The sequence below is a fragment of the Bombina bombina genome, chromosome 6 (genome assembly GCF_027579735.1).
Source record: "Bombina bombina isolate aBomBom1 chromosome 6, aBomBom1.pri, whole genome shotgun sequence".
NCBI classification, from domain to species: Eukaryota; Metazoa; Chordata; class Amphibia; order Anura; family Bombinatoridae; genus Bombina; species Bombina bombina.
This window is the reverse complement of record NC_069504.1, coordinates 109,279,876-109,293,752: the sequence shown is the minus strand read 5'-3', so window position 1 is coordinate 109,293,752 and position 13,877 is coordinate 109,279,876. Positions and strand designations below refer to the sequence as shown.

Genomic DNA, 13,877 nt, shown 5'->3' with positions numbered 1-13,877 from the left:
ATTTTGGTCAGATCTCAAATGCATGCTCTGCCTACAAAAGCTTTTTGAATATGCAATGTCGTCTCTGTGTGTCCGTTCTAATCTGTTCTATTATTGTATAAATACAGTGATATTTCTAAGCTCTGCTGATGGGAGTTGCTGTTCATTGGCTCTGAGCACTAGGTGTACTAAACGGGGGAGGCAAAAGAAAAGTGAGGAACTACTAGACAGAATATATGGTAGAAAAATAAAAACCATGTTATGTGTTTGGCTTTGGCATATAGAGGATATTTCTATTAGCTTTACAATTCTGGTTTAAATTGGGGAATTCTGTATTTGTTTTAACTGTACTCTCCTATATGCTTTAACATGTTTTCACATATTATAGATAACTGCATCTTGCTGGTAGCATATAAAAAAGACAGCTAACTGAATGCATTTCTGGCTTTTTTTCTTGTATGAGTGCTCTGATTTGCTAGCAATGTTGTAGCATGTTTCTTTCGTCAGAACCTCCCCCCATGCTTGACAGAAATGGTTCTTCCTGCTTTCATAAACAGTCATGTGTACAGTTCAACCAGGCCTGATGCCTCTGGTGCTTTCTTTTTTCTAAGCAGCACCTTTGAATCTCTATTTTCTTCCTGTAAGCCAGCGTTGCTGCATATCTAGCAGACTCTTTATACGCCAAAAGGGATTAAATCTCAAAATCTTTGCTGCATAGAATATATATATTTTTTTTTTTGTGTGGAGTAAACCAAGGCTCAGGCAGTCCTGGTGGTGAATATTTTCTAATTTTTCCAGAGATCAAGCAGAAGATTCAGCTGCTGATGTCAGTTAACTCTGAGAAGTCGTCCTCTTCAGAAAGGTACAGCTACATCTTATGCATGAACAATTACATGGTGTAGCAGTAAAGGGATCTGCACAGTATCTGCCCCCCATGTTTGCTAGGGCTGTACTTGTGCATGCTGTTTTGTGTTGTATTAATGCAATCTTTGTTAAAGCTTCCCCCCCCCATATATTTGCAAAACGTCTATTGATTTCTGTTGGCTAGACAGCTGCCGCATGCAAATATTATAGCATTATGCCACAATAAATATCCGGATACCTGTCAAGTGATTTCTCTCCTATGTATTGTGTCTGATTGTTTCAGTTTGCAATTATTGTTGTTTGTTGTAATATGGTGCTGAATAATATTTTGTATAAAAATTATTTTTTTTTTAAATCAGTGCATCAGTCAGAATGTTTTGAAAATAGAATATAAGGCAGTGAAAAAGAAGAATCTTTGTTGAAAAGGGAGTGCCGCTTACAAATAGCATAGGAATTGCTAACCTATATAGAATTAGTCATATGTTAGATAGATGCAATTCTGCAAGCCAGTGTGAATCTGTCACATAAACTAGATGATGTTATTGCACAGCTTAATAACAGACGTATAACCCACAGAACCACAGAATAAGATGTCTGGCATGCTTGCATCAAAATATCTGTGCAACCAAATATGTTTTTAATTCATATAATGTGTTTTTGTAAATCTGATGAGGTGAACAGCAGCTGATCTAGATGTATTAAATACATCAAAATGCTTTGAAATAGCATTTTCTTATTGCATTATAAGTAATGATGAGATTTTACAATACCCTGTATGTGACCATAGTGGCAACGATACACATTAACCGTTCCATCCGGCAAATTATTTGTTTGTGTGTTATGCACACACAGTGCCTGGCAGTATTAATAGCTCTCTCTAACTGAGCAATTGTACAGAACAATGTGTTAAATATTTTTGCCAGGTGAATACGTTGGCAGCAATTAATTCTGTGCAGACGTTTGTAACGAGTGTTAGTTATGTTATGTTTGTATTCTTTATAGGGTGCACACTAACTGCAGTGTTTGACAAATGCTTATGTATATTAGTTAACAGTAAAATACATTTTTTTTATTTTAATTGTGATATTTTTTTTTTTTTTAGTTGTACCTTTTTCATCTCTTTAAATTATAATTTAATTTAGGCCATTCGTGTGTCTGTAACTGGCTTTATTTTTGAGACGCTGTTGCTGCCATTTTTTTTTCTTTTTTTCAATTGAGAGACATTGGTGATACAGAAGTGAAATATTAGAATTCATAATGATTGAACAACTGCTTATATGAGTTATCTGCAGACATTTCGAACAGATTTTTTCTTTATCTATAGGTTATTGTTTGCTGGTTTGTGTAAAGGCCTGCACCAAGCAAATACTGTATTCTTGTGCTGCAATTCATTTAGGATTAAAATGAAGACATGGAAACACATTGTTTGTATTTATGCTGCATCTCTAAGACCAGAGTTTAGAGAGAATTTTGTAATATGTATTGGAAAGTTAATCTTTGATTAATGGCAAATAAGCCCATCTTTATTTATGGTTTGTAGTAAATCATACAACAAAGTAAGTTAAATGTGAACAGGAACACACAGGTTTGTTTATTAGTATAGGAAATTCACTTGTGCAATGTGAAAAATAGTCGTAAACAAACAAGTCTAAGAAAAGGAAGTGAAATACAAATTGCAGGAGGGTAGAAAAATACAAAAGATTTGTCATCATTTGTGAATGTAGTCACCACAGCCTGATCTAGACATGGGAAATTGCTTTTACCGGAGGGTCAAGGGGAAGCGTAAACAGCTCTCACTTCACATTATTTATCTACGCATTGTATGTTTGTGCACGCACACGCAATAGACTGATGTGAAACTAACAGTAATGTTTTGGTAGCAACGATCCAATAAAAATGAGATTAATACTTTATGTAAAGTATACATTGTGTGTGTGTAATATATATAACATCCTAATAATCTGGTTGTACTCAAATAATTGCAGTTGGTGCACCCAGCAATTATAGAAACCTGGTTAAACTCGGTTGTATGTGCTGTTTTGTGTAGGGTAATCAACAAACTTTTTTTTTATAGATATGTAAATTAATTTGAATAACTCCACTTAAGATTATATACCAGAGATGCAACAAGTACTAAAATTCATGAATAAAGGAGTTTAAAATACAAGTTACATACATTAAATATTTGTGTATTGTTTCCGCTTAAAGGGATATGAAACCCAAATTTTTTCTTTCATGATTTAGATAAAGCACGTAATTTTAAGCAACTTTCTAATATACCCTTATTATCAATTTTCTTCGTTCTCTTGGTATCTTTATTTAAAAATAAGAAATGTAAGCAATATGCTGAGGGAGAGGGGTTGTATGCTCAGTACTACTGTACATTTTAAATTTGACTTTTTATATCCCTTTAAGGAAAGAAAAAAACACTTTATTTTTTTTGCAAAGCTTTTAGTGATGGTATTTGCATGACGAGAGGATAATTTATTTAATCTTTTCACCAGGATAAGTAGTCACACATGTGTGCCATGGGCCTACAGTTAGCCATCCCTGCTTAAAAACATAAGCATCCAGGATTTAGTTTACTTTCTTCTGCACCAGTGACATTACCTGCAGTATTGCTCAGTTGCCTAGCAAAATGCACAAACCTACAGCTGATTCATCCCAACTCTAGGGGTACACATGTACAATACTATAGGGGTACACATGTACAATACTATAGGGTTACACATGTACAATACTATAGGGGTACACATGTACAATACTGTAGGGGTACGCATGTACAATACTGTAGGGGTACGCATGTACAATACTATAGGGGTACGCATGTACAATACTATAGGGGTACGCATGTACAATACTATAGGGGTACGCATGTACAATACTATAGGGGTACGCATGTACAATACTAGATGAGGTACGCATGTGCAATGCTATAGGGGTATGCATGTACAATAATATAGGGGCAAGCATGTACAATACTCTAGGGGTACGCATGTACAATACTCTAGGGGTACGCATGTACAATACTAGAAGGGGTATGCATGTGTAATACTATAGGGGTACGCATGTACAATAATATAGGGGTAAGCATGTACAATAATATAGGGGTAAGCATGTACAATAATATAGAAGGGCAGTGGAAAGAGTGTTACTTTATTTCTTCTATATAGGTAAGACGAGTCCACGGATTCATCCTTTACTTGTGGGATATTATCCTTCCCTACAGGAAGTGGCAAAGAGCACCACAGCAGAGCTGTCTAAATAGCTCCTCCTTTATCTCCACCCCCCAGTCATTCTCTTTGCCTACTCTAAGTACTAGGAAGGGTAAAGTGAAAGAGGTGATAAAATATTAGTTTTTAATTTCTTCATGCAAGAGTTTGTTATTTTAAATGATACCGGTTTTTACTATTTACTCTCAGGCAGCAGATGGATGAAGACTGCTGCCTGGAGGATGATGATCTTAGCATTTGTAACTAAGGTCCATTGCTGTTCCCACAGAGTCTGAGGAGTACAGGAAACTTAAGTGTGAGGAACGGTTTCATGCTATGCAGCAATGAGGTATGTTCAATCATATTTTTTCTGGAGAGACTGTGTATTTCAGAAAGGCTGACATTATACCCAGGAGGGTAAGGGTAAGCAGTAATCCTAGAGCTAAAAGAAGGGCATTACTTAGCTTGCATATGGGACCAATTACATATATGGTTGACACTGAATGTAAAATGTTTGTGAGCAAATGTTTTTTTGGATAAGCAGTGTCAGGCCCGGTCAGTACCTGGATGGGAGAGCTCAGGGATTGTGACCCTATTGTAGTTCCAGATAAATTGTGTAAAATGCACAAATTCCTAGAGGTTCCTGCCTACACTGATGTTTTTCCGGTCCCTAAGAGGATTTCGGAAATTGTTACTAAGGAGTGTGATAGACCAGTTATTTCGTTCGCTCCCCCTCCTACTTTTAAGAAAATATTTCCCATATCAGACGCCGTGCAGGACTCGTGGCAGACGGTCCCTAAGGTGGAGGGAGCTATTTGTACCCTGGCTAAGCGTACACCTATACCTATTGAGGACAGTTGTGCTTTCAAAGATCCTATGGATAAAAAATTAGAGGATCTCCTGAAGAAAATATTTGTTCATCAAGGTTTTCTTCTCCAACCTATAGCGTGCATTGTTCCTGTAACTACTGCAGCGTCCTTTTGGTTCGAGGCTCTGGAAGAGGCTCTTCAGGTTGAGACTCCATTAGAGGATATTCTAGATAGAATTAGGGCTCTCAAGCTAGCTAATTCCTTCATTACAGATGCCGCTTTTCAATTGGCTAAATTAGCGGTGAAGAATTCAGGTTTTGCCATTTTAGCGCGCAGAGCGTTATGGCTTAAGTCCTGGTCTGCTGATGTGTCATCAAAAGCTAAGCTTTCTCCTGTTAAGTGTGGTCAGTCCACGGGTCATCATTACTTCTGGGATATTAACTCCTCCCCAACAGGAAGTGCAAGAGGATTCACCCAGCAGAGCTGCTATATAGCTCCTCCCCTCTACGTCACCTCCAGTCATTCTCTTGCACCCAACGAATAGATAGGATGTGTGAGAGGACTGTGGTGATTATTCTTAGTTTCATACCTTCAATCAAAAGTTTGTTATTTTATAATAGCACCGGAGTGTGTTATTCCTTCTCTGGTAGAATTTGAAGAAGAATCTACCTGAGTTTTTTCTATGATTTTAGCCGGCGTAGTTAAGATCATATTGCTGTTTCTCGGCCATCTGAGGAGAGGTAAACTTCAGATCAGGGGACAGCGGGCAGATTTATCTGCAAAGAGGTATGTAGCAGCTTATTATTTTCTGACAATGGAATTGATGAGAAAATTCTGCCATACCGATATAATGTAAACTCAGCCTTAAATGCAGTAGCAGCAACTGGTATCAGGCTGTCATGTATGTATATTTTACACTTCAGTATTCTGGGGAATGGCACTTCACTGGAATTATACTGTATGCATAAGACTTTAGCCTAATTTGCAGGGACTAGCAACAGGCTTTTTAATAACACTTAATTTATTTAATGTTAAACGTTTTTTGCTGGCATGTAAAATCGTTTAATTTTCTGAGGTACTGGGTGAAAAAATGTTTTGGGCACTATTTTTTTCCACTTGGCAGTCGTTTTATTTAATTTAAGACAGTTTACTGATCTCTCTCACTGTTGTGTGTGAGGGGGAGGGGCTTTTTTGGCGCTTTTGCTACGCATCAAAAAATTCAGTCAGAAGTTTATTGTCTTCTCTGCATGATCCGGTTCATCTCTACAGAACTCAGGGGTCTTCAGAACTTATTTTGAGGGAGGTAATCACTCACAGCAGAGCTGTGAGATTGTAGTTGACTGTGATAAAAAACGTTTATTTCTGTATTTTTTTTCTGCTATCAGGGTTAGTTATCCTTTGCTAATGGGAGCAATCCTTTGCTAAAATTGTGTTTTTACAAAGATTTGATGCTATAACTTCTCAGTTTTATTAATTTTCAACTGTCATAACTTTTTCTGTGCTTCTTATAGGCACAGTACGTTTTCATATTATAGTAAATTACTTGAAAAGTATTTCCAAGTTGCTAGTTTATTTGCTAGTGTGTTAAACATGTCTGATTCAGAGGAAGATATCTGTGCTATATGTGCTAAAGCCAAAGTGGAGCCCAATAGAAATTTATGTACTAACTGCATTGATGCTACTTTTAAATAAAAGTCAATCTGTACAAATTGAACATATTTCACCAAACAACGAGGGGAGAGTTATGCCGACTAACTCGCCTCACGTGTCAGTACCTGCATCTCCCGCTCGGGAGGTGCGTGATATTGTAGCGCCGAGTACATCTGGGCGGCCATTACAAATCACATTACAGGATAGGGCTACTGTTATGACTGAAGTTTTGGCTAAATTACCAGAACTAAGAGGTAAGCGTGATCACTCTGGGGTGAGAACAGAGTGCGCTGATAATATTAGGGCCATGTCAGACACTGCGTCACAATTTGCAGAACATGAGGACGGAGAGCTTCATTCTGCGGGTGACGGTTCTGATCCAAACAAACTGGATTCAGACATTTCAAATTTTAAATTTAAGCTGGAAAACCTCCGTGTATTACTAGGGGAGGTGTTAGCGGCTCTGAATGATTGTAACACAGTTGCAATACCAGAGAAAATGTGTAGGTTGGATAAATATTTTGCGGTACCGTCGAGTACTGACGTTTTTCCTATACCTAAGAGACTTACTGAAATTGTTACTAAGGAGTGGGATAGACCCGGTGTGCCGTTCTCACCCCCTCCTATATTTAGAAAGATGTTTCCAATAGACGCCACCACACGGGACTTATGGCAAACGGTCCCTAAGGTGGAGGGAGCAGTTTCTACTTTAGCTAAGCGTACCACTATCCCGGTGGAGGATAGCTGTGCCTTTTCAGATCCAATGGATAAAAAGTTAGAGGGTTACCTTAAGAAAATGTTTGTTCAACAAGGTTTTATATTGCAACCTCTTGCATGCATTGCGCCTGTCACGGCTGCAGCAGCATTTTGGTTTGAGTCTCTGGAAGAGACACTTGAATCAGCTCCATTAGATGAGATTACACACAAGCTTAAAGCCCTTAAGTTAGCTAACTCATTTATTTCGGATGCCGTAGTACATTTAACTAAACTTACGGCTAAGAATTCCGGATTCGCCATTCAGGCGCGAAGAGCACTGTGGCTAAAATCCTGGTCAGCTGACGTTACTTCTAAATCTAAATTGCTTAGTATACCTTTCAAAGGGCAGACCTTATTCGGGCCTGGGTTGAAAGAAATTATCGCTGACATTACAGGAGGTAAAGGCCATGCCCTGCCTCAAGACAGAGCCAAACCTAAGGCTAGACAGTCTAATTTTCGTTCCTTTCGTAATTTCAAAGCAGGAGCAGCATCAACTTCCTCTGCACCAAAACAGGAAGGAGCTGTTGCTCGCTACAGACAAGGCTGGAGACCTAACCAGTCCTGGAACAAGGGCAAGCAGGCCAGGAAACCTGCTGCTGCCCCTAAGACAGCATGAATCGAGGGCCCCCGATCCGGGAACGGATCTAGTGGGGGGCAGACTTTCTCTCTTCGCCCAGGCTTGGGCAAGAGATGTCCAGGATCCCTGGGCGTTAGAGATCATATCTCAGGGATACCTTCTGGACTTCAAATCCTCTCCCCCAAGAGGGAGATTTCATCTGTCAAGGTTGTCAACAAACCACATAAAGAAAGAGGCGTTTCTACGCTGCGTACAAGATCTTTTATTAATGGGAGTGATCCATCCGGTTCCGCGGTCGGAACAAGGACAAGGGTTTTACTCAAATCTGTTTGTGGTTCCCAAAAAAGAGGGAACTTTCAGGCCAATCTTGGATTTAAAGATCCTAAACAAATTCCTAAGAGTTCCATCGTTCAAAATGGAAACTATTCGGACAATTTTACCCATGATCCAAAAGGGTCAGTACATGACCACAGTGGACTTAAAGGATGCTTACCTTCACATACCGATTCACAAAGATCATTACCGGTATCTAAGGTTTGCCTTTCTAGACAGGCATTACCAGTTTGTAGCTCTTCCATTCGGATTGGCTACGGCTCCAAGAATCTTTACAAAGGTTCTGGGTGCTCTTCTGGCGGTACTAAGACCGCGAGGAATTTCGGTAGCTCCGTACCTAGACGACATTCTGATACAAGCTTCAAGCTTTCAAACTGCCAAGTCTCATACAGAGTTAGTACTGGCATTTCTAAGGTCGCATGGATGGAAGGTGAACGAAAAGAAGAGTTCTCTCTTTCCACTCACAAGAGTTCCCTTCTTGGGGACTCTTATAGATTCTGTAGAAATGAAGATTTACCTGACAGAAGACAGGTTAACAAAGCTTCAAAATGCATGCCATGTCCTTCATTCCATTCAACACCCGTCAGTAGCTCAATGCATGGAGGTGATCGGCTTAATGGTAGCGGCAATGGACATAGTACCCTTTGCACGCCTACATCTCAGACCGCTGCAATTGTGCATGCTAAGTCAGTGGAATGGGGATTACTCAGACTTGTCCCCTACTCTGAATCTGGATCAAGAGACCAGAAATTCTCTTCTATGGTGGCTTTCTCGGCCACATCTGTCCAGGGGGATGCCATTCAGCAGGCCGGACTGGACAATTGTAACAACAGACGCCAGCCTACTAGGTTGGGGCGCTGTCTGAAATTCTCTGAAGGCTCAGGGACAATGGAATCAGGAGGAGAGTCTCCTACCAATAAACATTCTGGAATTGAGAGCAGTTCTCAATGCCCTTCTGGCTTGGCCCCAGTTAACAACTCGGGGGTTCATCAGGTTTCAGTCGGACAACATCACGACTGTAGCTTACATCAACCATCAGGGAGGGACAAGAAGCTCCCTAGCAATGATGGAAGTATCAAAGATAATTCGCTGGGCAGAGTCTCACTCTTGCCATCTGTCAGCAATCCACATCCCGGGAGTGGAGAACTGGGAGGCGGATTTCCTAAGTCGTCAGACTTTTCATCCGGGGGAGTGGGAACTTCATCCGGAGGTCTTTGCCCAAATACTTCGACGTTGGGGCAAACCAGAGATAGATCTCATGGTGTCTCGACAGAACACCAAGCTTCCTCGTTACGGGTCCAGATCCAGGGATCCGGGAGCGGTTCTGATAGATGCTTTGACAGCACCTTGGACCTTCGGGATGGCTTATGTGTTTCCACCCTTCCCGATGCTTCCTCGATTGATTGCCAGAATCAAACAGGAGAGAGCATCAGTGATTCTAATAGCACCTGCATGGCCACGCAGGACTTGGTATGCAGATCTAGTGGACATGTCATCCTGTCCACCTTGGTCTCTACCTCTGAAACAGGACCTTCTGATCCAGGGTCCCTTCAAACATCAAAATCTAATTTCTCTGAAGCTGACTGCTTGGAAATTGAACGCTTGATTTTATCAAAACGTGGTTTTTCTGAGTCAGTTATTGATACCTTAATACAGGCTAGGAAGCCTGTTACCAGAAAGATTTACCATAAGATATGGCGCAAATACTTATATTGGTGCGAATCCAAGAGTTACTCATGGAGTAAGGTTAGGATTCCGAGGATATTGTCTTTTCTACAAGAAGGTTTAGAAAAGGGTTTATCCGCTAGTTCCTTAAAGGGACAGATTTCAGCTCTGTCCATTCTTTTACACAAACGTCTGTCAGAAGTTCCGGACGTTCAAGCTTTTTGTCAGGCTTTAGCTAGGATCAAGCCTGTGTTTAAAACTGTTGCTCCACCATGGAGTTTGAACTTAGTTCTTAATGTTTTACAGGGTGTTCCGTTTGAACCCCTTCATTCCATTGATATCAAGCTGTTATCTTGGAAAGTTCTGTTTTTAATGGCGATTTCCTCGGCTCGAAGAGTCTCTGAGTTATCTGCCTTACATTGTGATTCTCCTTATCTGATTTTTCATTCAGACAAGGTAGTTCTGCGTACTAAACCTGGGTTCCTACCTAAGGTGGTCACTAACAGGAATATCAATCAAGAGATTGTGGTTCCATCTTTGTGTCCTAATCCTTCTTCGAAGAAGGAACGTCTGCTACACAATCTAGATGTAGTCCGTGCCCTGAAATTTTATCTACAGGCAACTAAGGATTTTCGACAAACGTCTTCCCTGTTTGTCGTTTATTCTGGTCAGAGGAGAGGTCAAAAAGCTTCGGCTACCTCTCTCTCTTTTTGGCTTCGTAGCATAATATGGTTAGCCTATGAGACTGCTGGACAGCAGCCTCCTGAAAGAATTACAGCACATTCTACTAGAGCTGTGGCTTCCACTTGGGCCTTTAAGAATGAGGCTTCTGTTGAACAGATTTGCAAGGCTGCAACTTGGTCTTCTCTTCATACTTTTTCCAAATTTTACAAATTTGACACTTTTGCTTCTTCGGAGGCTGTTTTTGGGAGAAAGGTTCTTCAGGCAGTGGTTCCTTCCGTATAAAGAGCCTGCCTGTCCCTCCCATCATCCGTGTACTTTAGCTTTGGTATTGGTATCCCAGAAGTAATGATGACCCGTGGACTGACCACACTTAACAGGAGAAAACAAAATTTATGCTTACCTGATAAATTCCTTTCTCCTGTAGTGTGGTCAGTCCACGGCCCGCCCTGTTTTTTTATGGCAGGAAAAAAAAAATTTTTGAATTATACTCCAGTCACCACTACACCCTTTGGCTTCTCCTTTCTCGTTGGTCCTTGGTCGAATGACTGGAGGTGACGTAGAGGGGAGGAGCTATATAGCAGCTCTGCTGGGTGAATCCTCTTGCACTTCCTGTTGGGGAGGAGTTAATATCCCAGAAGTAATGATGACCCGTGGACTGACCACACTACAGGAGAAAGGAATTTATCAGGTAAGCATAAATTTTGTTTTTAGCCATCCCTTTCAAGGGTAAGACCCTATTCGGGCCTGAACTGAAAGATATCATTTCAGACATCACTGGAGGGAAAGGCCATGCCCTTCCTCAGGATAAGTCGAATAAGATGAGGACCAAACAAAATAATTTTCGTTCCTTTAGAAACTTCTAAGGTGGTCCCTCTTCCTCTGCCGTGAAGCAAGAGGGGAATCTTGCTCAATCCAAGTCAGTCTGGAGACCTAACCAGACTTGGGACAAGGGTAAACAGGCCAAGAAGCCCGCTGCTGCTACCAAGACAGCATGTAGGGGTAGCCCCCGATCCGGGACCGTATCTAGTAGGGGGCAGACTTTCTCTCTTTGCTCAGGCTTGGGCAAGAGACGTTCAGGACTCCTGGGCTTTAGAAATAGTAATCCAGGAGTATCTTCTAGATTTCAAAGATTCTCCCCCAAGGGGGAGATTACATCTTTCTCAATTGTCAAACCAGACAAAAAGAGAGACGTTCTTATGCTGTGTAGAAGACCTATATTCCATGGGAGTGATCTGACCAGTTCCGAATACAGAACAGGGGCAAGGGTTCTACTCCAATCTGTTTGTGGTTCCCAAAAAAGAGGGAACTTTCAGACCAATTTTGGATCTCAAGATCCTAAACAAATTCCTCAGAGTCCCATCCTTCAAGATGGAGACCATTCGGTCTATTTTGCCAATGATCCAGGAGGGTCAATATATGACCACCGTGGACTTAAAGGATGCGTATCTACACATTCCTATCCATAAAGATCATCACCAGTTCCTCAGGTTCGCCTTTCTGGACAAGCATTACCAGTTTGTGGCTCTTCCCTTCGGGTTGGCCACGGCTCCCAGAATTTTCACAAAGGTGCTAGGGTCCCTTCTGGCGGTTCTAAGGCCGCGGGGCATAGCTGTGGCACCTTATCTGGACGATATCTTAATCCAGGCGTCAACTTACCAATTAGCCAAGTCTCACTTGGCTTTTCTAAGATCTCACGGGTGGAAGGTGAACGTACAAAAGAGTTCACTTATCCCTCTCACAAGAGTTCCATTTCTGGGATCTCTGATAGATTCGGTGGACATGAAAATTTTTCTGACGGAGGTCAGGAAATCAAAGATTTTATCCATCTACCGAGCTCTTCATTCCATTCCTCGGCCGTCAGTGGCTCAGTGTATGGAGGTTTAATGGTAGCGGCAATGGACATAGTTCTGTTTGCTCGCTTGCATCTCAGACCACCGCAACTTTGCATGCTCAAACAGTGGAATGGGGATTATGCAGATTTATTTCCTCAGATAAATCTGGACCCAGAGACTCTCTTCTTTGGTGGTTGTCACAGAATCATCTGTCCAAGGGAATGTGTTTCCGCAGGCCAGCGTGGGTCATAGTGATGACGGACGCCAGCCTATTGGTCTGGGGTGCAGTCTGGAATTCCCTGAAAGCACAGGGATTGTTCACTCAGGAGGAGGCTCTCCTCCCGATAAATATTCTAGAACTGAGAGCGATATTCAACGCGCTTCAGGCGTGGCCTCAGCTGGTGTTGGCCAGATTCATAAGGTTCCAGTCGGACAATATGACGACTGTAGCATATATCTATCATCAAGGGGGAACAAGGAGTTCTCTAGCGATGATAGAGGTTACCAAAATAATTCAATGGGCAGAGACTCACTCTTGCCATCTATCAGCAATCTATATCCCAGGAGTTGAGAACTGAGAAGCGGATTTTCTAAGTCGTCAGACTTTTCATCCGGGGGAGTGGGAACTCCATCCGGAGGTGTTTGCACAATTGATTCAGCAATGGGGCACACCAGATTTGGATCTGATGGCGTCTCGATGGTCGTTCAACCTGGCTTATGCGTTTCCACCTTTTCCTCTCCTTCCTCGTTTGATTGCCAGAATCAAACAGGAGAGAGCTTCAGTGATTTTGATAGCACCTGCGTGGCCACGCAGGACTTGGTATGCAGACCTGGTGGACATGTCATCTCTTCCACCATGGTCTCTACCACTGAGACAGGACCTTCTCATTCAGGGTCCGTTACAGCATCCAAATCTTGTTTCTCTGCGACTGACCGCTTGGAAATTGAACGCTTGATCTTATCCAAGCGGGGGTTCTCTGAGTCGGTCATAGATATCTTGATTCAGGCTCGAAAGCCTGTCACCAGGAAAATTTATCACAAGATATGGCGTAAATATCTTTATTGGTGTGAATCCAAAGGCTACTCAAGGAGTAAGATCAGGATTCCTAGGATTTTGTCCTTTCTCCAAGAAGGATTGGAGAAGGGGCTATCAGCTAGTTCCTTAAAGGGACAGATATCTGCTTTATCAATTCTTTGCACAAACGTCTGGCAGATGTTCCAGACGTTCAGTCGTTCTGTCAGGCTTTAGTTAGAATCAAGCCTGTGTTTAAACCTGTTGCTCCGCCATGGAGTTTGAATTTAGTTCTTAAGGTTCTTCAAGGGATTCCGATTGAACCTATGCATTCCATAGATATTAAGCTTCTATCTTGGAAAGTTCTGTTTTTAGTCGCTATCTCTTCGGCTCGAAGAGTTTCTGAACTATCTGCATTGCAATGCGACTCGCCTTATCTTGTTTTCCATGCTGATAAGGTGGTTTTGCGTGCCAAACCTGGATTCCTTCCTAAGGTTGTTAATA

General features: G+C 41.6%; 1 protein-coding gene across 6 annotated transcripts in view; it reads left to right on the top strand.

Moving 5' to 3' along the window:
• The first annotated feature begins 519 nt into the window (after positions 1-519).
• Positions 520-13,877, top strand: part of SRPK2 (SRSF protein kinase 2) — a 508,288-nt gene continuing 494,930 nt past the window's right edge. For 2 of the 6 annotated variants that reach the window (XM_053716553.1, XM_053716552.1), the window contains exon 1: positions 521-841. In XM_053716553.1, the coding sequence (XP_053572528.1) occupies positions 804-841 (38 nt within the window). In that variant the 5' untranslated portion in view covers positions 521-803. Of the gene's footprint in view, positions 842-13,877 lie in introns of all 6 variants that reach the window. The other 4 variants (XM_053716555.1, XM_053716554.1, XR_008402804.1 and 1 more) reach the window with 3 other exon arrangements.